The sequence below is a fragment of the Lutra lutra genome, chromosome 18, assembly GCF_902655055.1.
Source record: "Lutra lutra chromosome 18, mLutLut1.2, whole genome shotgun sequence".
NCBI lineage: Eukaryota > Metazoa > Chordata > Mammalia > Carnivora > Mustelidae > Lutra > Lutra lutra.
The window spans coordinates 37,516,109-37,540,224 of NC_062295.1; the positions used below are offsets into that span (position 1 = coordinate 37,516,109).

The 24,116-nt window shown below is 40.5% G+C and overlaps 1 protein-coding gene and 1 pseudogene across 2 annotated transcripts in view; both read right to left on the minus strand.

Moving 5' to 3' along the window:
* Nucleotides 1-24,116, minus strand: part of SDK1 (sidekick cell adhesion molecule 1) — an 888,974-nt gene that overhangs the window by 505,315 nt on the left and 359,543 nt on the right. For both annotated transcript variants that reach the window (XM_047713403.1, XM_047713402.1), the window contains exon 2: nucleotides 14,002-14,161. In XM_047713403.1, the coding sequence (XP_047569359.1) occupies nucleotides 14,002-14,161 (160 nt within the window). The remainder of the gene's footprint in view (nucleotides 1-14,001; nucleotides 14,162-24,116) is intronic.
* Nucleotides 10,549-10,672, minus strand: LOC125091201 (uncharacterized; annotated as a pseudogene).

The following is a 24,116-nucleotide window of genomic DNA, read 5'->3' on the forward strand; positions in this document are numbered from 1 at the left end:
CTATAATAAACTTCCATATCTTGGCCCAGAACCCAATCTTACATCCAAAGGGGGAAAAAAATGGTTATGGGGGGAAAAAAAAAAACCCTGTAAGTCATTTATACCCTTCCTGGAACTACTTTGATTCTTCTTTTGGAGATGTGATGATAAATAAGTAGGCTTTCAATTTTATTTTTATAAATTTCCTACATGAAATTAAAAAAGCATCATCAAAAGTGGGATCAGTCCACAGCTTTCTTTACAAACAAAATACTGAAATGAAAAATCCAGAGTGAAACATGTTAAGAAAAAGATAAAAGGACCCAGAGCCTTAAGCAATGTGGGACTATGAGGGATTCTACTTATTTTAGCCAAAATGTTCAAGACTAATTCACGTGAGCCAAAAATATAACTGTTATTGTGGTGAGCTGCACAGTTCCTAGAGGACAGGGCCAATGGAGAGTTAGCCAACAGAAGAGTGACGATAAACCAAGTCAAGAAAACTGAAGCCAAACAACTTGGGGAACTAAGTAAGCCCTTTGTGGGAAGATGCAGGCAGGGGTCACACTCAGTTCAGGGGTGATGAAGAAAGCAACTGGTTATATGTCACCTAACAAAAGAGTTCTCAATTCAGTAGACCTTTCCTTTTGGTGAGTAGGGGGAAGAACAGGTTAAAACCAAACCAAAACAAAAATAAGTAGAGGAGTCTTTCCCGTAGCTTAGCAATAAAGCATAATGAGATGCTTCGGCTCAGTGTCTTAAGATTTTTTAAAGACTGTTCTTGTATCCTGTAACATTGCTGAGTCCACTTACTATTTTTAGCAGCTTTTTTAATAGAAAATGCCGCATTTTCTACATAGGTGATCGTGTCACCCTCAAAAAAAGACATTTTTCTGTCTTTCACTTAGGATGCCTTTTTATTTCTTTTGTGTTGGTTTTCCTTACTGCTCTGGCCAGCAAGTCCAGTCCCGGCATCTGCTGAGCTTCCAGCCTTGGTGGGTTTACAGTTTTCATCAACTGTAAAACATTTTCAATATTATTCCTTCAAATATTTCTGATCCTGCCTCCCTTGGGATTCCAATCACACATACATTGGAGTTGTCTAGCTTAAGTTGTCCTGTAACTTGTTAGTCCTCATTTCACTGTGTTTGATTCCCTTTTATTTTTTCTAACTGCCTTTCATTGTGGGTAGTTCTGTTGCTGTACCTTTAAGTTTACTAACATTTTCTTCTGCCATGTCTAATCTGCTAATACCTATCCAATGTGTTTTTCATCTCAGACATTACAGGTTTTGTCCTCACAAGTTTGATGTCTGCCTTTTAATATCTTTCATGTATGTATTTAGCTTTGATCACAGGGAATACATTTATAATGTTTCAATATCTTTCCCTGCTACTTCTAATACCTGTGTTAGTTTTGGCTTAAGAGATTACTAGACTGAATTTTCTCCTCCTTATGGATCATGCTTTCCTTAATCTTTATGTGCCTGATAACCTCTGATTCAATTCTAGACATTGTGAATTTTACACTGTTTGGTGGTGAATATTGTTGTATTTCTTTTTTTTTTATAGGAAATTTATTAATTTTATTTTTTATAAACATATATTTTTATCCCCAGGGGTACAGGTCTGTGAATCACCAGGATTACACACTTCACAGCACTCACCATAGCACATACCCTCCCCAGTGTCCATAATCCCAACCCCTCCCAACCCCCCTCCACCCATCAACCCTCAGTTTGTTTTGTGAGATTAAGAGTCACTTATGGTTTGTCTCCCTCCCAATTCCATCTTGTTTCATTTACTATTCTCCTACCCCCTTAACCCCCCATGTTGCATCTCCTCTCCCTCATATCAGGGAGATCATATGATAGTTGTCTTTCTCCGATTGATTTATTTCGCTAAGCATGATACCCTCTAGTTCCATCCACGTCGTCGCAAATGGCAAGATTTCATTTCTTTTGATGGCTGCATAGTATTCCATTGTGTATATATACCACATCTTCTTTATCCATTCATCTGTTCATGGACATCTAGGTTCTTTCCATAGTTTGGCTATTGTAGACATTGCTGCTATAAACATTCGGGTGCACGTGGCCCTTCGGATCACTACCTTTATATCTTTAGGGTAAATACCCAGCAGTGCAATTGCTGGGTCATAGGGTAGTTCTATTTTCAACATTTTGAGGAACCTCCATGCTGTTTTCCAGAGTGGTTGCACCAGCTTGCATTCCCACCAACAGTGTAGGAGGGTTCCCCTTTCTCCGCATCCTCGCCAGCATCTGTCATTTCCTGACTTGTTAATTTTAGCCATTCTGACTGGTGTGAGGTGATATCTCATGGTGGTTCTGATTTGTATTTCCCTGATGCCGAGTGATGTGGAGCACTTTTTCATGTGTCTGTTGGCCATCTGGATGTCTTCTTTGCAGAAATGTCTGTTCATGTCCTCTGCCCATTTCTTGATTGGATTCTTTGTTCTTTGGGTGTTGAGTTTGCTAAGTTCTTTATAGATTTTGGACACTAGCCCTTTATCTGATATGTCATTTGCAAATATCTTCTCCCATTCTGTCAGTTGTCTTTTGGTTTTGTTCACTGTTTCCTTTGCTGTGCAAAAGCTTTTGATCTTGATAAAATCCCAGTAGTTCATTTTGCCCTTGCTTCCCTTGCCTTTGGCGATGTTCCTAGGAAGATGTTGCTGCGGCTGAGGTCGAAGAGGTTCCTGCCTGTGTTCTCCTCAAGGATTTTGATGGATTCCTTTCTCACATTGAGATCCTTCATCCATTTTGAGTCTATTTTTGTGTGTGGTGTAAGGAAATGATCCAATTTCATTTTTCTGCATGAGGCTGTCCAATTTTCCCAACACCATTTATTGAAGAGGCTGTCTTTTTTCCATTGGACATTCTTTCCTGCTTTGTCGAAGATGAGTTGACCATAGAGTTGAGGGTCTATTTCTGGGCTCTCTATTCTGTTCCATTGATCTATGTGTCTGTTTTTGTGCCAGTACCATGCTGTCTTGATGATGACAGCTTTGTAATAGAGCTTGAAGTCCGGAATTGTGATGCCACCAACTTTGGCTTTCTTTTTCAATATTCCTTTGGCTATTCGAGGTCTTTTCTGGTTCCATATAAACTTTAGGATTATTTGTTCCATTTATTTGAAAAAAATGGATGGTATTTTGATAGGAATTGCATTAAATGTATAGATTGCTTTAGGTAGCATAGACATTGTCACAATATTTGTTCTCCCAATCCAGGAGCATGGAACATTTTTCCATTTCTTTGTGTCTTCCTCAATTTCTTTCATGAGTACTTTATAGTTTTCTGAGTATAGATTCTTAGTCTCTTTGGTTAGGTATATTCCTAGATATCTTATAGTTTCGGGTGCAATTGTAAATGGGATTGACTCCTTAATTTCTCTTTCTTCTGTCTTGTTGTTGGTGTAGAGAAATGCAACTGATTTCTGTGCATTGATTTTATATCCTGACACTTTACTGAATTCCTGTACAAGTTCTAGCAGTTTTGGAGTGGAGTCTTTTGGGTTTTCCACATATAGTATCATATCATCTGCGAAGAGTGATAGTTTGACTTCTTCTTTGCCGATTTGGATGCCTTTAATTTCCTTTTGTTGTCTGATTGCTGAGGCTAGGACTTCTAGTACTATGTTGAATAGCAGTGGTGATAACGGACATCCCTGCCGTGTTCCTGACCTTAGTGGAAAAGCTTTCAGTTTTTCTCCATTGAGAATGATATTTGCGGTGGGTTTTTCATAGATGGCTTTGATAATATTGAGGTATGTGCTGTCTATCCCTACACTTTGAAGAGTTTTGATCAGGAAGGGATGCTGTACTTTGTCAAATGCTTTTTCAGCATCTATGGAGAGTATCATATGGTTCTTGTTCTTTCTTTTATTAATGTGTTGTATCACATTGATTGATTTGCGGATGTTGAACCAGCCTTGCAGCCCTGGAATAAATCCCACTTGGTCATGGTGAATAATCCTTTTAATGTACTGTTGAATCCTATTGGCTAGTATTTTGGCAAGAATTTTTGCATCTGTGTTCATCAAGGATATTGGTCTGTAGTTCTCTTTTTTGATGGGATCCTTGTCTGGTTTTGGGATCAAGGTGATGCTGGCCTCATGAAATGAGTTTGGAAGTTTTCCTTCCATTTCTATTTTTTGGAACAGTTTCAGGAGAATAGGAATTAGTTCTTCTTTAAATGTTTGGTAGAATTCCCCCGGGAAGCCGTCTGGCCCTGGGCTTTTGTTTGTTTGGAGATTTTTGATGACTGTTTCAATCTCCTTACTGCTTATGGGTCTGTTCAGGGTTTCCATTTCTTCCTGGTTCAGTTGTGGTAGTTTATATGTCTCTAGGAATGCATCCATTTCTTCCAGATTGTCAAATTTGTTGGCGTAGATTTGCTCATAGTATGTTCTTATAATTGTCTGTATTTCTTTGGTGTTCGTTGTGATCTCTCCTCTTTCATTCATGATTTTATTTATTTGGGTCCTCTCTCTTCTTTTTGATAAGTCTGGCCAAGGGTTTATCAATCTTATTAATTCTTTCAAAGAACCAGCTCCTAGTTTCGTTGATCTGTTCTATTGTTTTTTTGGTTTCTATTTCATTGATTTCTGCTCTGATCTTTATGATTTCTCTTCTCCTGCTGGGTTTAGGGTTTCTTTCTTGTTCTTTCTCCAGCTCCTTTAGGTGTAGGGTTAGGTTGTGTACCTGAGACCTTTCTTGTTTTTTGAGAAAGGCTTGTACCGCTATATATTTTCCTCTCAGGACTGCCTTTGTTGTGTCCCACAGATTTTGAACCGTTGTGTTTTCATTATCATTTGTTTCCATGAATTTTTTCAATTCTTCTTTAATTTCCTGGTTGACCCATTCATTCTTTAGAAGGATGCTGTTTAGTCTCCATGTATTTGGGTTCTTTCCAAATTTCCTCTTGTGATTGAGTTCTAGCTTCAGAACATTGTGTCTGAAAATATGCAGGGAATGATCCCAATCTTTTGATAACGGTTGAGACCTGATTTAGGACCAAGAATGTGATCTATTATGGAGAATGTTCCATGTGCACTAGAGAAGAATGTGTATTCTGTTGCTTTGGGATGAAAAGTTCTGAATATATCTGTGATGTCCATCTGGTCCAGTGTGTCATTTAAGGCCTTTATTTCCTTGTTGATCTTTTGCTTGGATGATCTGTCCATTTCAGTGAGGGGAGTGTTAAAGTCCCCTACTATTACTGTATTATTGTCGATGTGTTTCTTTGATTTTGTTATTAATTAGTTTATATAGTTGGCTGCTCCCACGTTAGGGGCACAGATATTTAAAATTGTTAGATCTTCTTGTTGGATAGTTCCTTTGAGTATGATATAGTGTCCTTCCTCATCTCTTATTGTAGTTTTTGGCTTAAAATCTAATTGATCTGATATAAGGATTGCCACTCCTGCTTTCTTCTGATGTCCATTAGCATGGTAAATTCTTTTCCACCCCCTCACTTTAAATCTGGAGGTGTCTTCAGGTTTAAGATGAGTTTCTTGTAGGCAACATATAGATGGGTTTTGTTTTTTATCCATTCTGTTACCCTGTGTCTTTTGATTGGGGCATTTAGCCCATTAACATTCAGGGTAAGTGTTGAGAGATATGAATTTAGTGCCATTGTATTGCCTGTAAGGTGACTGTTATTGTATATTGTCTCTGTTTCTTTCTGATCTACTTCTTTTAGGGTCACTCTTTGCTTAGAGGACTCCGTTCAATATTTCCTGTAGAGCTGGTTTGGTATTTGCAAATTCTTTCATTTTTTGTTTGTCCTGGAAGCTTTTAATCTCTCCTTCTATTTTCAATGATAGCCTAGCTGGATATAGTATTTTTTTTTAAAGATTTTATTTATTTATTTGACAGAGAGAGATCACAAGGAGGCAGAGAGGCAGGTAGAGAGAGAGGAGGAAGCAGGCTCCCTGCTGAGCAGAGAGCCCGATGCGGGGCTCGATCCCAGGACCCTGAGATCATGACCTGAGCCAAAGGCAGCGGCTTAACCCACTGAGCCACCCAGGTGCCCCTGGATACAGTATTCTTGGCTGCATGTTTTTCTCATTTAGTACTCTGAATATATCATGCCAGCTCTTTCTGGCCTGCTAGGTCTCTGTGGATAAGTCTGCTGCCAATCTAATATTTTTACCATTGTACGTTACAGACTTCTTTTCCCGGGCTGCTTTCAGGATCTTCTCTTTGTCACTAAGACTTGTCAATTTTACTATTAGGTGACGGGGTGTGGACCTATTCTTATTGATCTTGAGGGGGGTTCTCTGAACCTCCTGGATTTTGATGCTTGTTCCCTTTGCCATATTGGGGAAATTCTCTTCAATAATTCTCTCCAATATACCTTCTGCTCCCCTCTCTGTTTCCTCTTCTTCTGGAATCCCAATTATTCTAATGTTGTTTCGTCTTATGGTGTCACTTATCTCTCGAATTCTCCCCTCGTGATCCAGTAGCTGTTTGTCCCTCTTTTGCTCAGCTTCTTTATTCTCTGTCATTTGGTCTTCTATATCGCTAATTCTTTCTTCTGCCTCATTTATCCTAGCCGTCAGAGCCTCCATTTTTGTTTGCACCTCATTAATAGCTTTTTTTATTTCAACTTGGTTAGATTTTAGTTCTTTTATTTCTCCAGAAAGGGCTTTTATATCTCCCGAGAGGGTTTCTCTAATATCTTCCATGCCTTTTTCGAGCCCGGCTAGAACCCTGAGAATCGTCATTCTGAACTCTGGATCTGACATATTACCAATGTCTGTATTGATTAGGTCCCTAGCCTTTGGTACTGCCTCTTGTTCTTTTTTTTTGTGGTGAATTTTTCCGCCTTGTCATTTTGTCCATATAAGAGTATATGAAGGAGCAAGTAAAATACTAAAAGAGTGGCAACAACCCCAGGAAAATATGCTTTAGCCAAATCAGAAGAGATCCCAAATTGGGGGGGGGGGGGAGAAAGGGGATAAAAAGAGGTTCAGAAAGAAAGAAAAAAAAATTAAAAAAAGAAAACCAATAAAGAAAAAGTATAAAAAGGAAACATATATATATATATTAGATAAACTAGTTAAAAAATGTTAAAAAAGAAAAGGGTAAAAGTTAAAAAAATTTAGAAGAAGAAAAAAAATTGAAAAAGAAAAGAAAAAAAAATTAATTTAACTGCAAGGCTAAAGAATCATGGGGAGAAAGCCATGAGTTCCGTGCTTTGCTTTCTTCTCCTCTGGAATTCCGCCGCTCTCCTTGGTATTGAAACTACACTCCTTGGTAGGTGAACTTGGTCCTGGCTGGGTTTCCCGTTGATCTTCTGGGGGAGGGGCCTGTTGTAGTGATTCTCAAGCGTCTTTGCCCCAGGCGGAGTTGCACCGCCCTTACCCGGGTCCGCGCTGAGTAATCCGCTTGGGTTTGCTTTCCGGAGCTTTTGTTCCCTGAGCGCTTTCCGTAGAGTCCGGAGGGTGGGAATGAAGATGGCGGCCTCCCGGTCTCCGGCCCGGAGGAGCCGAGAGCCCGGGGCCCCACTCCTCAGTGCGCCCCCAGAGAACAGCGCCCAATGACTCCCGTCACCCTGGCCTCCGGCCGCGCTCCGAGCTGACCGAGCCTGCGACCGGTTCAAGGTAACCCCGAGCTGAGAGTCACTCCTCGGCTCTGTCTCTGTAGCCGGCTTCCCCGTTCTAATACCTGTGAGCTCTGCGACACTCAGACACCCCTGATCCTTCTGTGACCCTGCGGGACCTGAGGTCACGCTGACCCTGCGTGGGCTTCACCCCGGTTAAGCCTCTGGAGCGATGTCCCTCTGCGGAACAGACTTTTAAAAGTCCCGATTTTGTGCTCCGTTGCTCCGCCGCTTGCCGGGAGCCGGCCCCTCCCCCCGCGGTCTATCTTCCCGTCGCTTTGGATTCACTTCTCCGCCAGTCCTACCTTTCAGATAGTGGTTGATTTTCTGTTTCTAGAATTGCTGTTCTTCTTCTCTTCAATCTCCCGTTGGATTTGTAGGTGTTTGTAATCTTTAGATAAGCTATCTAGCTGATCTCCTGCTACCTGAAGTAGTCTCAGCCTGCTACTTCTCCTCCATCTTCACATGTATACCTGGATATTGTTGTATTTCTATAAATATTCTCAAGTTTTACTCTCTGATGCTTGAAAAATACTTGAAAGTCACCTGATCCCTTTCCGGTCTTGTTTATAAAATCTCAGGCAGGATTAGAGCTGCATTTGGTCAAGGGTTAATAATTCTCATTACAGACCTAAGATCATTCTGTATCCTCTACTCAATAACCCCATAAATTATGAGGTTTTTTGGTATGGCTGGTGAGAATAGGCCCCCCACCCAGCCCTACGTGGTGAGCATGGGAAGAACTACCATCACTTCTGGGCAGTCTTTTCCTGGGCCTTGGGGAATCTCCTCACGTGAATGTGCTGATGAAAATTCTAATACTCAACAATACACCTCTACAGATACCTAGTCCTCTTTCTCTGGTACTCTGCCTCGATCTCCCTGGATTCTCCAATCTCTCCAACTCAGGAGTCCTCCAGACACATATGCACCCCTGTGTGTGGGCCATAGCCTGGAAATTCTCGCACAGCATTAAAGCTGGGGCAATCAGAGGGCCCACTGATTTTCTGTTTCTCAGGCATCACCACCTTTGGCTGCCTGATGTCCAATGTCTTAAACACAACTGCTTCATATATTTTGTCTGGTTTCATGGCTCTTTAGATTTCCTATCTGGGACTCTCTTTCATATCTCTTAATGAAGTTTTCCACTTCATGTAGGTTCTTATAAAGGTTATTCCCAGGTATTTAATAATTTTTATTGATATTGTGAATCTTTTCATCTTTTTATAAGACATACAAAAAAGTTACTTTCTTCCTTAACCATTCCTATTTTCTTACTGAAATAAAAAAAATCATCACCATCTATCAAACTTCTATTACTGATACTGTCACAGAAAGTGAACCACAGAGATAGGTCTCCTAAGGAGATGATAAGATTTTTCACAGTTTACAGTATCCAATTATCCCTCCTGTTTATAACAATGAATATCATGCCTACCACTAAGAAATTACTGGCTTAGATATCTATCTATTCATACTGAATAGAATTATTTATCTCAAAGTAGAAAATAATTGAAAATAAATATTTTCTAAAAAAAAAAAAATCTGCCTATGACAGCTACGTAAACTTGGTTTAATTGCTGAACTACTACAACTTTGCCAATACAGTTACCTCTGCCTAAATGTGGATACAAGCATCAATATGAAAATCATCTGAAACTCACTGAAATTCATTGTGCAGTTTGCAACACAAGCAGCAAAGAAAATGCTATTTTTGGTCAAAGCTAGAAAAGCTGAGTTTATACGATGTGCCCTTTATAGGATTATTATTTTCTATTGACACAAAGTGGGGGTAGGGGGAGAAGGACTCAATTTCAGTGAGAAAACAGCTACCATTTTCATAAAGTAGCCATGTTTTTCAATTTGAGACTGGGAATGGTCTCCTGAAGGTTAACATATGACAGCTGAAGGTGCTTATTGGAAGGAAGTAGATGAAAGAGTAATTTGAAAAAATAGCATGAGATTTTTGGGACAGGTTTTATGTCTAAAAAAAATGATGACAAAATACAATGGATCCTTGATAACCCATCTGAGTGTCTGAAGCCCTCAGTGAACAGAATATAATTTATCACATCTACCCCAAACCGTTCTTGCTTTAGAATAACCCATTTCTTCTTACTAAGTTTCTAGTGAAATGGGAATGAAGCATGTGTCTCATTGTAATGATCCATGTATAATGAACCGCCCATGCAATCTTGCTTCAAAGACCCACAATGCTTTGCCTTCCTGTGGGTTATCCAGAGTGTGCCAAATTAACAGGTAAATCTGCTAATGCAAAGAGCAATGCAAAAACAAACAAACAAACAAACCAAAAAACCCCACCTCTTTGTGTATTTTAAAGTGAACACCAAAACTATTTCATCATAAATCTGAATAGTTGCATGTATAATAATGGCATGGTGTATGATTCAGCAATTTTTTAAAGATTTATTTATTTATGTTTGAGTGTGTGTGTGTGAGAGAGAGAGAGAGAGAGAGAACTAGAGAGTATCCACAAGAGGATTCCCTGATTCCAGGATCCTGAGATTAGAGCCTGAGCTGAAACCAAGAATCAGAGACTTAACTGAGTTGAGTCACGCAGACACCCCTGATCTAGCATTTTTTTTTTTTTTTAAGATTTTATTGATTTGTCTGAGAGAGAGAGCATCCCCAAGCCACGGGAATGGCAGGCAGAGGGAGAAGCAGCATCCCCGCTGAGCAAGGAGCCCATGCCAAACTCGCTTACAGGATCCTGGGATCACGACCAGAGCCGAAGGCAGATGCTTAACTGACTGAGCCACCCAGGAAACCCTGATGTAGCATTTTAAACAAAACTGTTACACTGTTGTTTTACATGTATCCAGTGGAATCTAAACAATGATTTTGAAATCCACATTATCCATTTTTAATAATGAACTCTTTAACAGATAGAACCTTCATATTGTTCTTTTTTATTTTTTACTCTTTGAACTTGAGTTGTTAATCTATTTACCCCATAGAATTTTATTCTGACCTATTTTCAATTAGCAATAATCATGCCTCGGATAAACCTCATTGGCTACGATACTACCACTGTGTAAAGCTCTAACCTCTTTTCATGCCTGAAAGATACTTACTGATTATCCAACATACTTATCTGAAATAAAAATACACATATAAATGGCAACTTAAACAGGATGTCCTTTAATCAAAAGATCCTAAGTGCTTATAAAAAGTCTTCTGTATTACACGTTCATTGCAATTATTACAGTTAATCAAAACAACATAAATGTGTTAATTTTGAAATACAATTATTAGGCATTAAAAATTTAGAAAGAAAATGTCTCTAAATGAAAGGGAAGTGGCTGGGTTTTTGTTTTTTCAATTATTTTAAATTTCATTGACTGGGAAGTTATTTAACACTAGAATAAACAGAATTGGATAGAAATTAACAACAAAGAGAAGGTATTGACCACGTATTTGTGGTCATTTAGGTGTTCATTAAATCCAATGAGTACGCAGGAAAAACAAATAAACAAGTAGAGAAGAGGCTGAAGCACAGCGGCAAGCAAAACAAAGGGAAGTAATAAAAAAAGGGGTATGGATTGAGAATATTAAATAATCTTTTTTGCCAAAGTTAATGAAGGCGTCCTCTGAATAAATGTTTGAGAAAATACAAAGCCCTAACTTTCCTCTTGTGCATGTTCCTTCTATATCAAGATAGAACACGGATCTGATCAAAGTAAACAGCACTTTTTACCTCGTTCTTCCTCAGATCTCCAATTGAGGCCTCACCACGCTCTTATCTCAGAGGAGGGGAAAATGCAGCCAGAGTGTGCTTCATAAAAGAATATTTCTCAACTTCATTCTTCTTTCTAACAAATCCCGAATACTCTCGTCCTACTCTGTGTAAGGGGACAAGCCCCAGGGCACAGCTGTAGGTTTGCCACCCAGATAAAACAAGATGCCCCTGCCTGCCGTGGGTCTACCTTGCACACACTCTTTGCTTTGCTCTCATTACCTGTTCCTTGAGGCACAATATGTTCTCTGACAGCAGCTGGAGAATGGAAAGGAGGGGGGGGCGTTGTTAAAACTGGTATAGCTCCTGCTGCTCATCTACACAACATATCTAAATTTTTAAAAACCCAAAACTGATGAAAATATCCCATTTCTAGTATCCTACTTTCCCCTAAAGAGAATATGTAAAAGGAGAGAAGTTCTTCTGGGGTTGTTTAAAAAAGCCCAACATTTTGTTCAAGCCGAAAATTCTGAACTACGCACTTGTCTTGCACCCTGGAGAAGCAATTCCACAGGAAGACTCAGGGAAAGTGAGCCTTCCTTTTGTGAACTGGGAGAAAGCACAAAGAGGGCAGGAAAAGTGAACCATAGTGCCCACATAGAGGCATGTTCTCAGTCAGCTCAACATCAGCAAAGACACCTCTGGAAACTGAATATCTAGAAAGCAATTCCTTTGCCACTATCCAAGGCCATGTTCCCCAATTTGAAGACCATCATTATAGATCATCCACATTACTACTTTTTATAGGAAGAAGAATCTGGAGTCTTCATTTCATTTTTATGAGAACTCTCTTCGGCGGCTTCTATTACACCCATTTTACAGATGAGAAAATCAAGATCAAACTGGTTAGGGCACTTGTCCAAAATGACACACAGGAGTTGAATAGAAAAATCTGAATTCAAGACACCTGCTGCTAAAGCCCATTACTCACACATCGTTCTCCTTTGTAAGCTTGCTTGTCTTCTCCTTTCTTACGCCCCTCCTACAAAACCAAATCCCTAACACCTCATTATACTAATATACAATGTCAACTCAGATTTATTAGCAGATTGCTTGTGGGCCAGAAAATACACCATTTTACATGCATTAGAGCCCTTCAGTGTTCACAACACCACAAATGAGGTATCATCATCCCCATTTTGAAGGTATTCCCGGCTTGCCTGAGGTCACATTGCTGATGCTAACTGGTGGTGAGCTGGGATTCAAACCTGGGTCTGTTGATGTCAACATACTCTGAACTATTATGATTAATTGTTCCTACAACAGCAGATACTCTGACAGTATAGGCCTAATAGTGAAAGAGGAGGTCACAAACTTCTATGTCTACAAAGAGCAGGTAGATAAGGGAACTGAGCAAAGCACAGTTCTTCTGTGTAGGTCAGCAGAGCCAGGTGGCCAGGCCTTCTGATTGTTTAAGAGGGACCAGAAAGTGGATTTTTATATGAAATCATATAAGTGTTAAATGCTGGCAAGCAATTAAGAGAGATATCCATGTGTATATCCATATATATTTTCAACTGATTTTTTAAATACATACATACCACCTAGTATGTGGGCAGCCTGGATGTGGTTCACGGGCCATCTAATTACAACCTCTGACTGTTTTTTAAAAATTTTTAAGGCTTATTTATGAAGTTATCTCTACACCCAACGTGAGTGTAGAGATCAACCCTGAGATCAAGAGTCACGTGATCTTCTGACTGAGCCATCCGGATGCCCCTAACTTCTGACTTTCAAAGTGAGTGATGGGCTATGTCCCCCCACCCCCGAGCCATGTTGAGAAGCCCATTACCCTATTTAAAATACCTCTGGACAACCAATTCTCTTATTTCCATTAAAAAAGAGCATGACATTGCTGATATGGGGACCTCTGGGACTTTTTAGGCAGTCACTAACTCTCTGTCCTACTCAGAACTATAGCGTCTGTTACCATAACCTTCCCATAGAAATGGAAGCTAAATAGGTTTAAACCTGAAAGACCGGAGCCCTGCCAGGAGGTTTAGAAGCTGGTACTGTTGGCCCTGGGAGAAGCCACAGCTTGCATGTGACCTCATCTCGGCCTCCCCCGACCCCAGTGCTTGTTCTCTGCCCCCAGCATCATGCTCACTCCTGCACCCCACACCTGGCACAACCTCCTTTTTGCTGCTGGAATGAGAGGCTCTGCTCATGCCCCCCACCCCCCCACAGCTCATCTTCTCCCATCCTGACTCTAAAAGTTAGCCAGGTAAATTTTCTGTTGACTGCTCAGAGCTCAGAAGCTACGGATTTAAAGATCTCTGTTTAAACATTCATGCTCCTTAAATAGGAACAATACTGGTGGGTGGGGCTGTTGCCACAAGACAGCAAATTTATCATGCTAAAGCTGTTATTTGCATTCCTCTGTAACTATAGCTTTTTTTAGTCTGGTAATTTCACTAACAGGCTTCCTTTTACAAATATAATGATAGACTTCCTAGGTGTAAATACAATGTAGATCAGAATATTAAATCACATTCTAATTAATTCTATTCCTCTAATCTTAATGCATTAGAAATTCATTAAAATATTTTCATCCTTTGTGCTATTATGGCCAACAAGGCAAATATTCTAAACACATCAACTTGAAATGGAATCTTATTTTTAAGCAATCAATTACTTATATTCGCTGGTGTAGGTGGTGAGCTCACGGTCATTGTGCAACCACTTGAACTCTAAAGGCCAGCTCCCTTCAGCAAGGCAGGTGAGAACAAGGCGGTTGCCTTCCAGGTGAATCTGTGGTAGGCCCGGCTCTGTTTTAAAATACGGCACAACATCTTCTGAAATATTAAAAAGAGAGAAAGAGAGAGAGTGAATGAAGTACACATGAAAATGGCATTCATCTAATTAATCAATCACTTATTTAAACAGACCTACTTTTAAAGAAATATATATGACGGCTATTTGGCCCAATTAAGTAGCCAATAATCCTTGACCCCTTAGAAACATGTGATACCCTAGATGATATTTCAGAAGGCTGAAAGCTCAATGATCAGCATTATTGGAAAACATCGGACAAGTTCATCCAAGTTATTTCCATTTATGATTAATATCTGTTTAACAAAGGGGCATAAAGGGCAGTCTGTGGTCATGCAAGTCTTGGTTTTAACTAGGCATTATATTTTCAAAGTAACAACCAAGGTTCTACATGGAGACTCTAAAAGAAATTTCTTCATATATCCTTCAGTTGGTTAAAAAGAAAAAAAGTAACTAGGATAAGCAAGATTAACATGCATACATAAATGACAGGAATCGCCATCCAGCTTCCATCTCTCTCTTTCTCGAGCTCACACATACCCCTTGTCTCTTCAGAGCATTCCACCAGGCTGTACAACTGAAAACCTGTGTGTATTGATATACTAAAATCCTACACAGCAATGGGAATGCAACAACTACTGCCACACACACCCCACCCACCACTGAATCTCAGATACATGTGGAATGAAAGAAGCCGGGCAGAAAGAAGTTACAGCATATGCTTCCCTCCCAAAGTCCAGGAAAGCTCAAAACCAGGCAGAACTAAACTGTGCTCTTAGAGGTCAGGATAAATGTCACCTCTGGGGGATAGGGATGGTGTAGGGGTGTAACAGCATGGCTTACAGCAAGTGGGCCAGGACCTATGTCTCAATGTGATTACACAGGACACTTAACTTTATGAAAATTCATGGAATATTATTCTGTGTAAGATTTGTGCAATTCCTCTATGTATACTTCAATAGTTAAAAATACATAAATATGAACACAGGACACTTAGCTTCTAGTTCTGGGCCCAGCACTAATTTTCTACATGACCCTGATTAGGACACGGGGTTTCTCTTTCTTCAACACTAAAATAAACAGAATTCTAGCTTCTTACTTTACGAATACAATCCCCTGACACACCTGCCTCCCTCAGGCCCCAGACCCTCTCTACTTACACATGAATACTCTTTAACTCTGAAATCAGGTTGAGCCTCTTCCTATGTGGGGCCTTCTTGTGTGTTCCTTCCCACCCCCACATACCCCTTGCTCTGTATGAGATGACTCGTTCTCATCCTTCCAGCTGACAAAACCTCTCCCCACCAACATGCCCCAACAAACCATGACATTTGTTTCAGTCACGACACCTACAAGATCTCGAAATTAAGAATGCTTATGGGTTATCCCAACACACTCCATGCCCTCTTCTTGACTACTTCTGAATCCCAGCACCTAGAACAATGCCAGAGGCAAAGTAGATACTGAATAAAATATTTGCTGAACAAATAAAAAGAATAACAACAACACAGATAACAGTTATAGTTGGTAGTCACTGAGCATTTATCATGTGCTGGAAACTGTGCTAAGCACTTTGTATGCACTACCTTATCCAATTTTCACAAAAGTCTCATGAGAGAGATGTCACCATTTTATACCTTTTACAGATGGGTAAAGGGAGACCCAAGGAAACTAACTTGCTCAAAGCCACCCAGACAGTAAGTTGTGAAATCACCATTTAAATTCAGATAATCTGATACAGAATCCCTAAATAGTATACATAATGACTCTAAATGCCATGGGTGTCTCCTTAAGGAAATCTCAAGAACCTGCATTTTAACTTCAAGTTTGGATAAATTTGTGGAATTATTAAACTGGGCTTTTAAATTACTGTATTTTTAACAAATTAAGCATCAATAGCATATTAACAGTGTTAAAACTAAGATGGTATTTTTACATTAAACTGTAGTACATATAACTGTTTTTTTTGTCCTTAATATATACAATTTAATTTTTTAAGATTTGCTTATTTGAGAGAAGAGAGAGAGAGAGAGAAAATGTGCATGAGCAAGTGGGGGAAAGGGTAGAGGGAAAGAAAATCAAGCAGATTCCAAACTGAATGTGGAGTCCAACTCGGAGCTCAATCGCAGGATCCTGACATCATGAACAAAGCTGAAATCAAGAAGCAGATGCTCAACGAACTAAACCTAGGCACCCCAATATATATTACTTAAGCACAGTCGACCCTTGAACAACACAGGGGTTAGGGGCACCAATCCCCACAGTCAAAAATCCACATACAACTTTGACTCCCCAAAAACTTAACTACTAATAGCATACTGTTGACCAGAAGCCTTATCAATAAAAGAAACAATTGATTAACACATATTGTGTATATTGTATGTATTATATACTGTATAATATAGTAAACTAGAGAAAAGAGATGTTAAGAAAATCATATGGAAAATACATTTATAGTATTGTACTGTAAAAAAAAACAACCCATGTATAAGTGAGTCTACACAGTTCAAACACATGTTGTTCAAGGGCCAATTATACAGAGTTTATTTTGCCATTGTGCTGATCACTACATTCTATTACTGGTACATGGATAGTAGAATATTGCCAATCTCTTACTACTATTCATTCAGGTAACTAATGTTAAATTGCACTCATGAATGTGGTAGGAGCCTATAAAAAAAGATTTAGCCTAGTCAATGGGATGTTATGCCGAAGTTCAAGAGCAGTAGGATTCAAAAACTCAAGTAATATCATGTGCAAAGGCCCTGTGATGGTAGCAAACATAGTGAGTAACCCTGGGAAGTACCAAACACTGAAAAACAAGCAGATCTATAGGTGCATGGAAGACAGAGCAAATGGAAGCAGGGTGAACAAGGTCTAGGCCCTTCTTACAGGTTGTTGCAGGCAAGGCAAGCAAAGATCCTTGTTTCCATGTCATCCCTGTAGAATTTTCAATGGCACCACTTCACATTCAAAAGTGTCCTTATGTGAATGATAAATTGTATGACCACCCTATTCACTGGCCTTGGTCAAAGTACTAACAGTATTATGATAATGTTGATTAGCCTTTATTACAGAAGGACAGCAGACAGCCTTTGAAGGGGCTGTGCTGTTAAAAGCTCATCTGGCCACATTACAGAGAAGGAATTAAGAGGGGCCAGAGCGGTGGGAATAGACCACTTAGGGCCACTGTGGTGACCCAGCAAATGCTCTCAAAGGTGATGGGAGTTTGGGCCAAGGTAACAGTAGTGGTTGTAGGGTGGAGATGGAGAGAAATGAGTAGCTTTAAAACAGTATTTACGTAGCAAAAAAGAAAATTAGTGATGGACTAAATATGGGACTGAGGGAGAGAGGTATCAAGAAAGATTCTTAGGTCTCTGACTTGCATGATTTTCTGTTCAACACACACACACACACACACACACACACACACACACACACACACACACACACACATTTTGTTATTAGTGCTGGGAATACAATGAGAATAAGGCACAGTTGCTGTCCCATAAGAGGATACAGGCTAGGTGTGATGCAGGACAAGAGGTGGCAAAGTGTCCGGCAATGTGACTGAAATTTGTGACTGAGAGATAGGAAAGCAGTCAATCCTCGTCCCGTCCCAAGGTGCTGCGGCACACCACCCTCTCTGAGTTACACTGCAAGGGCATCCCCAGGCTGCCCGCCAGCAGTGACAGCCTGTCCAGGGTCCCTCTTTGCTACATACTTCAGCTCAAAGTGTCTGCTTTCATGGCCTCATAAGGCTGAAGTGTGATGACTACAGCTTTGAAACCTTGAGGATGACTAAGCTCGGGGCTTCATTAGTGCCCTGCCATGTGCACCATATTTAACCACTTCATAAGGCTTCCGTGTCCTACAAAAATGAGTCATAGAAAATACATCTTTTAAAAGAAAAAAGGCTTCAAAATAGACACTCAAGGATGTGAATTTGGTTTTACAATCGACAGAGTATCAATTTAATATATGATTGTTTTAAATGTAAATGATACCATAATTCATTTTTTCCTAGAATTCATAGTTTAGTAAACATGTCTAAACTCTGTACAAATTACGCTGCATATTCAGAACAAGCAGGAAAAGAAATCTTCTTAAAGAATAGTTTCATACAGCTGGCAAGCAAATATCTTGTGATCCAAATGATCACAGAAGTGTGATTAGTGCAGACACTAATATTTATGGTAGGAGAAAGGGAGGCAAATGCGTCCGTGCTCTGGGATCTTACGTGTGTAGGCGACAGTCGTTACACGACACAGCTTAGTGTGCAGAATAACAGGGTTATTGCTCTGAGCCCAGAACTATTTACCACTGAAACACATGCAGATCATGAAATTCAGAGGGCATCAAGGCAACAGAGCTCAAAAGCTTTGGTGACCAATAAAAGAGACAGAAGGGTTGGTATTCAGGTCTGCAGAGACCCTGACAAAAGCATGTGATCCTTATATACCTTCAACGGAACAGAGAAAAGTCTGAAAATATCCATAAAGACAAAAATGATTCAGTTACCTCTAAAACAAGATCATCAAACTTGGACCTGGGGAAAAGTCAGTGGTCTACCTGGTGCTTGTTGAGGGGTTTGTGTACATGTGTACTTACCTGTGTGTGTGTGTGTGTGTGTGTGTGTGTGTGCACATGTGTGTTTTTCCAAATAATGACTAACAGTTCTCCCTCTTCTTGGGAAAAAATGAGTAGACATTATTAAGCCAGCTTCTTTGTCCTTAACAAAATGAACACTGTAAGACCCTGGGATGAATTACTATGAAAAACTCTGAAATTTCCATTTCCAAATACTTTTAAATAGAACAGAAATCAGTTATGAACAAGAGAGTCTCGTCTGTCTGGATAACAGAGACTTCAGGGCCAGCCAAAGGAGGGGAATGCACGTAATGCTCTCTTGAGATAACATCACCATTTTATGATGTAGAGGTCACTTTCCCAAATGGACTTTCAAGGTTTTGATATAATGTAAATGGATTTAACTTTACCCATCTGACATGGAGATAATCTTCTGCTCATCTACAAGGGGACCACAACCCATCTGCCACAGCAAAGATCATTTACTTCTGGGGGAAAGCGGGGAATAGGCAGCTGTAAAGCAGAACCCCGTCCTGTGGCCCCAGGTTTTCCTACCCTGAAGAAGGCTGAGCTCGCCATGGGTTTTAATTATCTGTTCCATCATGGAAAACCATGGGTCTGCTACCAGAAACTCTCTCATGGCAGAATGGATAGGAATCAACCACTGGTTGCCAAAAGAGTCCAACATCAAGCTCATCTGTGACTCTGCCAATGAGAGAGGTAGGCCCGCATAATCATGATCGGTTCTAGGACCTCACCTTTCTCCTCCACTTAAAGTGATAATGAATACGAGTAATTATTATTTCTCCCACACAGCAAAGGAGCCAAGTGCACCACAGATGAGGGGTGTCTAACGCAGATGAACCCCACACGTTCTGGTAAAGTGACGATGAGTGCTATTAGGCCTTGGTAATCAGCGCTGTCGATCAGGCAAGGGTCCGGCGGGAAGGATTAGGAATCGCAGTGTGAATGGAGCAATCAGCTGGAGCAGGACCTTTTATTACTGAACTCGGCTTTTTCGACAGCTGAATTTCCCAAGGCGACTAATCTTTTGGTTTAAACCACTAATCTTCCTTTCAAAACTTCTTTTATATCAAATTCAAACATTTTCATGCCCCAAGCTTATGAATTCACAGCTAACGGAAAGTTTTATTTTTCAAATCCCAGTGAGAAACAAAAGCACAGGGCATAATGCATCATTTGTGAACACCTATTCTGAAAAATACAGGTAGAAGATCCTTTTCTGGTAAATATAGTTCTTCAAATCCCTGCTGCTGGCAGGTCATTAGGCACACCTACTGAAGCCGGGGCTTCAATCTCACAGTGTGTTGTGCTTTCTCATAATAGTAATATTTGTCTTTTTAAAGGCAAGAGCTGTGCATTTCAAGTGTATTTCTGAGGTAAAAATGTAAATATGATTAGGTATGTTCTACTACAGTTAAATACACAAGTATGGAAAGGTGACCCTTCAACGACGTGAGATGATCCTAGAAGATAATTCTCCCTGGAGCGAGTCCTCCATATGCTTTAGGACAAGCTGATGCAAACTGTGCTTTCTGGGACCACCTACAGAAGCCCTTGCTGTTTATAGGTGAAATGAAGGAGGAGGCAGCTCTATCACCAGAGTGAGTTCCCAGGCTTCATTCTCCTAGCTTATCAGAAATATTTATAAATATTTTCCAGTGATAGACCCATCATATTCTGTGTGTCTTAAAAAAAAAAAAAATCAGCCAACCTCTCTGTATGTCACTTTATATAGTTCCACCACTGCTTTATAAAATAAATGAGTATCAGAAATCTCAGCGTAGAAGGTAGCTGCAATTAAACAAATACATACATTTTAAACATAATTTTAAAAAACTGAAATGAGGACTACAAAAGATAGTGGGTTTCCCACATGTATACTCTCGAGCATGTCTTAGTGGGGGACTGCAAGTTTCACGGCAAGGCCAGTCGCCACTCTGCCCTCTGAGAGCCAGAAGACCCTTCATGTCCTCCTCATACCCACAGGGCCCAGCCCAGGAGAGGCATGGCCTGGAGCTCATGGTTGCTAATGTCCTGTGGTCCCTGGCTCAAGCGTTCCCTGAGAGTCTCAGACAGCTGGTCACTGCCCCGAGGAGCCACAGTCCAGGGAGTGTGATGCTGGTTACCCAGCCGAGAGCAATACCAAGAAGAAAGAGGACAGAGGCAGGAAGCTGCTGCCTGTGGGACCCTCAATGGCATGGCCAAAAACCCCCGTGGCTGAAGTGTCTACAAGTCAGCCAGGGAAGGAGCTGAGGGGGCATCAGTGCCCAAAGACCCCGGAGCAGCTAGACTCAGGCTTCCCAGGGGTCGAGGCGCTGAGATCTCACAGAAATGCGAGGGCCTGGATCCATCTCTTAGCGCTGCCTATGCTGCATCATGGCTTTCAAAGGCATCTGAAGGCTTGTTAAAGAATCATTCCATCCTTGATGACAAATGAGAATTTTTTTAGATTACGGCACATCTCCACCCCAATTAAGAAGAGGGCTTATGCAAGCCTGTGTGTGTGTGTGTGTATGCGCGCGCGTGCATGTGTATGTCTGGCCCGTGAAAGGTGAGCAGGGCTTAGGAGCATCCTGGCCACCCGGGGGCAGCCTCTGAGGGAGAGGGATGGCCTGGTGTGGAGTGGCAGTGACTGCTAAACTTGGTCAGGGGCTGACTTGGGGGAGCCTGAGCACATCACGTAAGTACACCTCACCCCCTCCCGAGGCTCTTGTCCCTTTGTCTTTTGGAGGGCACTATAATCAGAGGGGAGAAAGCAGAAAAAAGCTCCCAGTACATATTCCCAGATCGCACCATAAAGTCCTCATTTTGGACTCAAAAGTTTGACTAGAAGTGTGGGATTTTCTCTGAGTAGTGTCTGCAGTCTTCTCTTGGCATCTGGATCTGTGCACATGAAAGCCCAGAGAGCAGGAGGGGCCCTCAGGTTTCCATTAAGCAGTGCTGCAAACAGCTGGATGATACATTCAGTCGGGGGAAAGTCAAACTGATTATCTCTGTTTTCTCTGAAATCAATGCGAATTAACAGCATATTTAAGAGAGCTCATGGGGTAAACCTACCCTTCCTATATTTCCCCCTAAGAAACTATTCAAGCTTTCAGTGAGATTAATCTACAGTGAAGCTTATGGTAGAAACATAAATGGTTGTATTTATGTACTGGTTTGATTCTGCACCGTGCTAATATATTTCAGCATATAAATTAATAATAAGAAGAGGCAGTGGGATAAAAGCAATTCCTCTACTTCTCCAAACTGAAATAAGCTTCCAGCTCTCCAATATTTTATTTCCAAGTAGAAATGCACTAAATTCCACATATAGTATCATATCATCTGCAAAGAGTGATAGTTTGACTTCTTCTTTGCCGATTTGGATGCCTTTAATTTCCTTTTGTTGTCTGATTGCTGAGGCTAGGACTTCTAGTACTATGTTGAATAGCAGTGGTGATAACGGACATCCCTGCCGTGTTCCTGACCTTAGTGGAAAAGCTTTCAGTTTTTCTCCATTGAGAATGATATTTGCGGTGGGTTTTTCATAGATGGCTTTGATAATATTGAGGTATGTGCCCTCTATCCCTACACTTTGAAGAGTTTTGATCAGGAAGGGATGCTGTACTTTGTCAAATGCTTTTTCAGCATCTATGGAGAGTATCATATGGTTCTTGTTCTTACTTTTATTAAGGTGTTGTATCACATTGATTGATTTGCGGATGTTGAACCAACCTTGCAGCCCTGGAATAAATCCCACTTGGTGGTGGTGAATAATCCTTTTAATGTACTGTTGAATCATATTGGCTAGTATTTTGGCGAGAATTTTTGCATCTGTGTTCATCAAGGATATTGGTCTGTAGTTCTCTTTTTTGTTGGGATCCTTGTCTGGTTTTGGGATCAAGGTGATGCTGGCCTCATAAAATGAGTTTGGAAGTTTTCCTTCTATTTCTATTTTTTGGAACAGTTTCAGGAGAAACCCAAAAGACTCCACTCCAAAACTGCTAGAACTTGTACAGGAATTCAGTAAAGTGTCAGGATATAAAATCAATGCACAGAAATCAGTTGCATTTCTCTACACCAACAACAAGACAGAAGAAAGAGAAATTAAGGAGTCCATCCCATTTACAATTGCACCCAAAACTATAAGATACCTAGGAATAAACCTAACCAAAGAGACTAAGAATCTATACACAGAAAACTATAAAGTACTCATGAAAGAAATTGAGGAAGACACAAAGAAATGGAAAAATGTTCCATGCTCCTGGATTGGAAGAATAAATATTGTGAAAATGTCTATGCTACCTAAAGCAATCTACACATTTAATGCAATTCCTATCAAAGTACCATCCATTTTTTTCAAAGAAATGGAACAAATAATCCTAAAATTTATATGGAACCAGAAAAGACCTCGAATAGCCAAAGGAATATTGAAAAAGAAAGCCAAAGTTGGTGGCATCACAATTCCGGACTTCAAGCTCTATTACAAAGCTGTCATCATCAAGACAGCATGGTACTGGCACAAAAACAGACACATAGATCAATGGAACAGAATAGAGAGCCCAGAAATGGACCCTCAACTCTATGGTCAACTCATCTTCGACAAAGCAGGAAAGAATGTCCAATGGAAAAAAGACAGCCTCTTCAATAAATGGTGTTGGGAAAATTGGACAGCCACATGCAGAAAAATGAAATTGGATCATTTCCTTACACCACACACGAAACTAGACTCAAAATGGATGAAGGACCTCAATGTGAGAAAGGAATCCATCAAAATCCTCGAGGAGAACACAGGCAGCAACCTCTTCGACCTCAGCCGCAGCAACATCTTCCTAGGAACATCACCAAAGGCAAGGGAAGCAAGGGCAAAAATGAACTTTTGGGATTTTATCAAGATCAAAAGCTTTTGCACAGCAAAGGAAACCGTTAACAAAACCAAAAGACAACTGACAGAATGGGAGAAGATATTTGCAAACGACATATCAGATAAAGGGCTAGTGTCCAAAATCTATAAAGAACTTAGCAAACTCAACACCCAAAGAACAAATAATCCAATCAAGAAATGGGCAGAGGACATGAACAGACATTTCTGCAAAGAAGACATCCAGATGGCCAACAGACACATGAAAAAGTGCTCCACATCACTCGGCATCAGGGAAATACAAATCAGAACCACCATGAGATATCACCTCACACCAGTCAGAATGGCTAAAATTAACAAGTCAGGAAATGACAGATGCTGGCGAGGATGCGGAGAAAGGGGAACCCTCCTACACTGTTGGTGGGAATGCAAGCTGGTGCAACCACTCTGGAAAACAGCATGGAGGTTCCTCAAAATGTTGAAAATAGAACTACCCTATGACCCTGCAATTGCACTGCTGG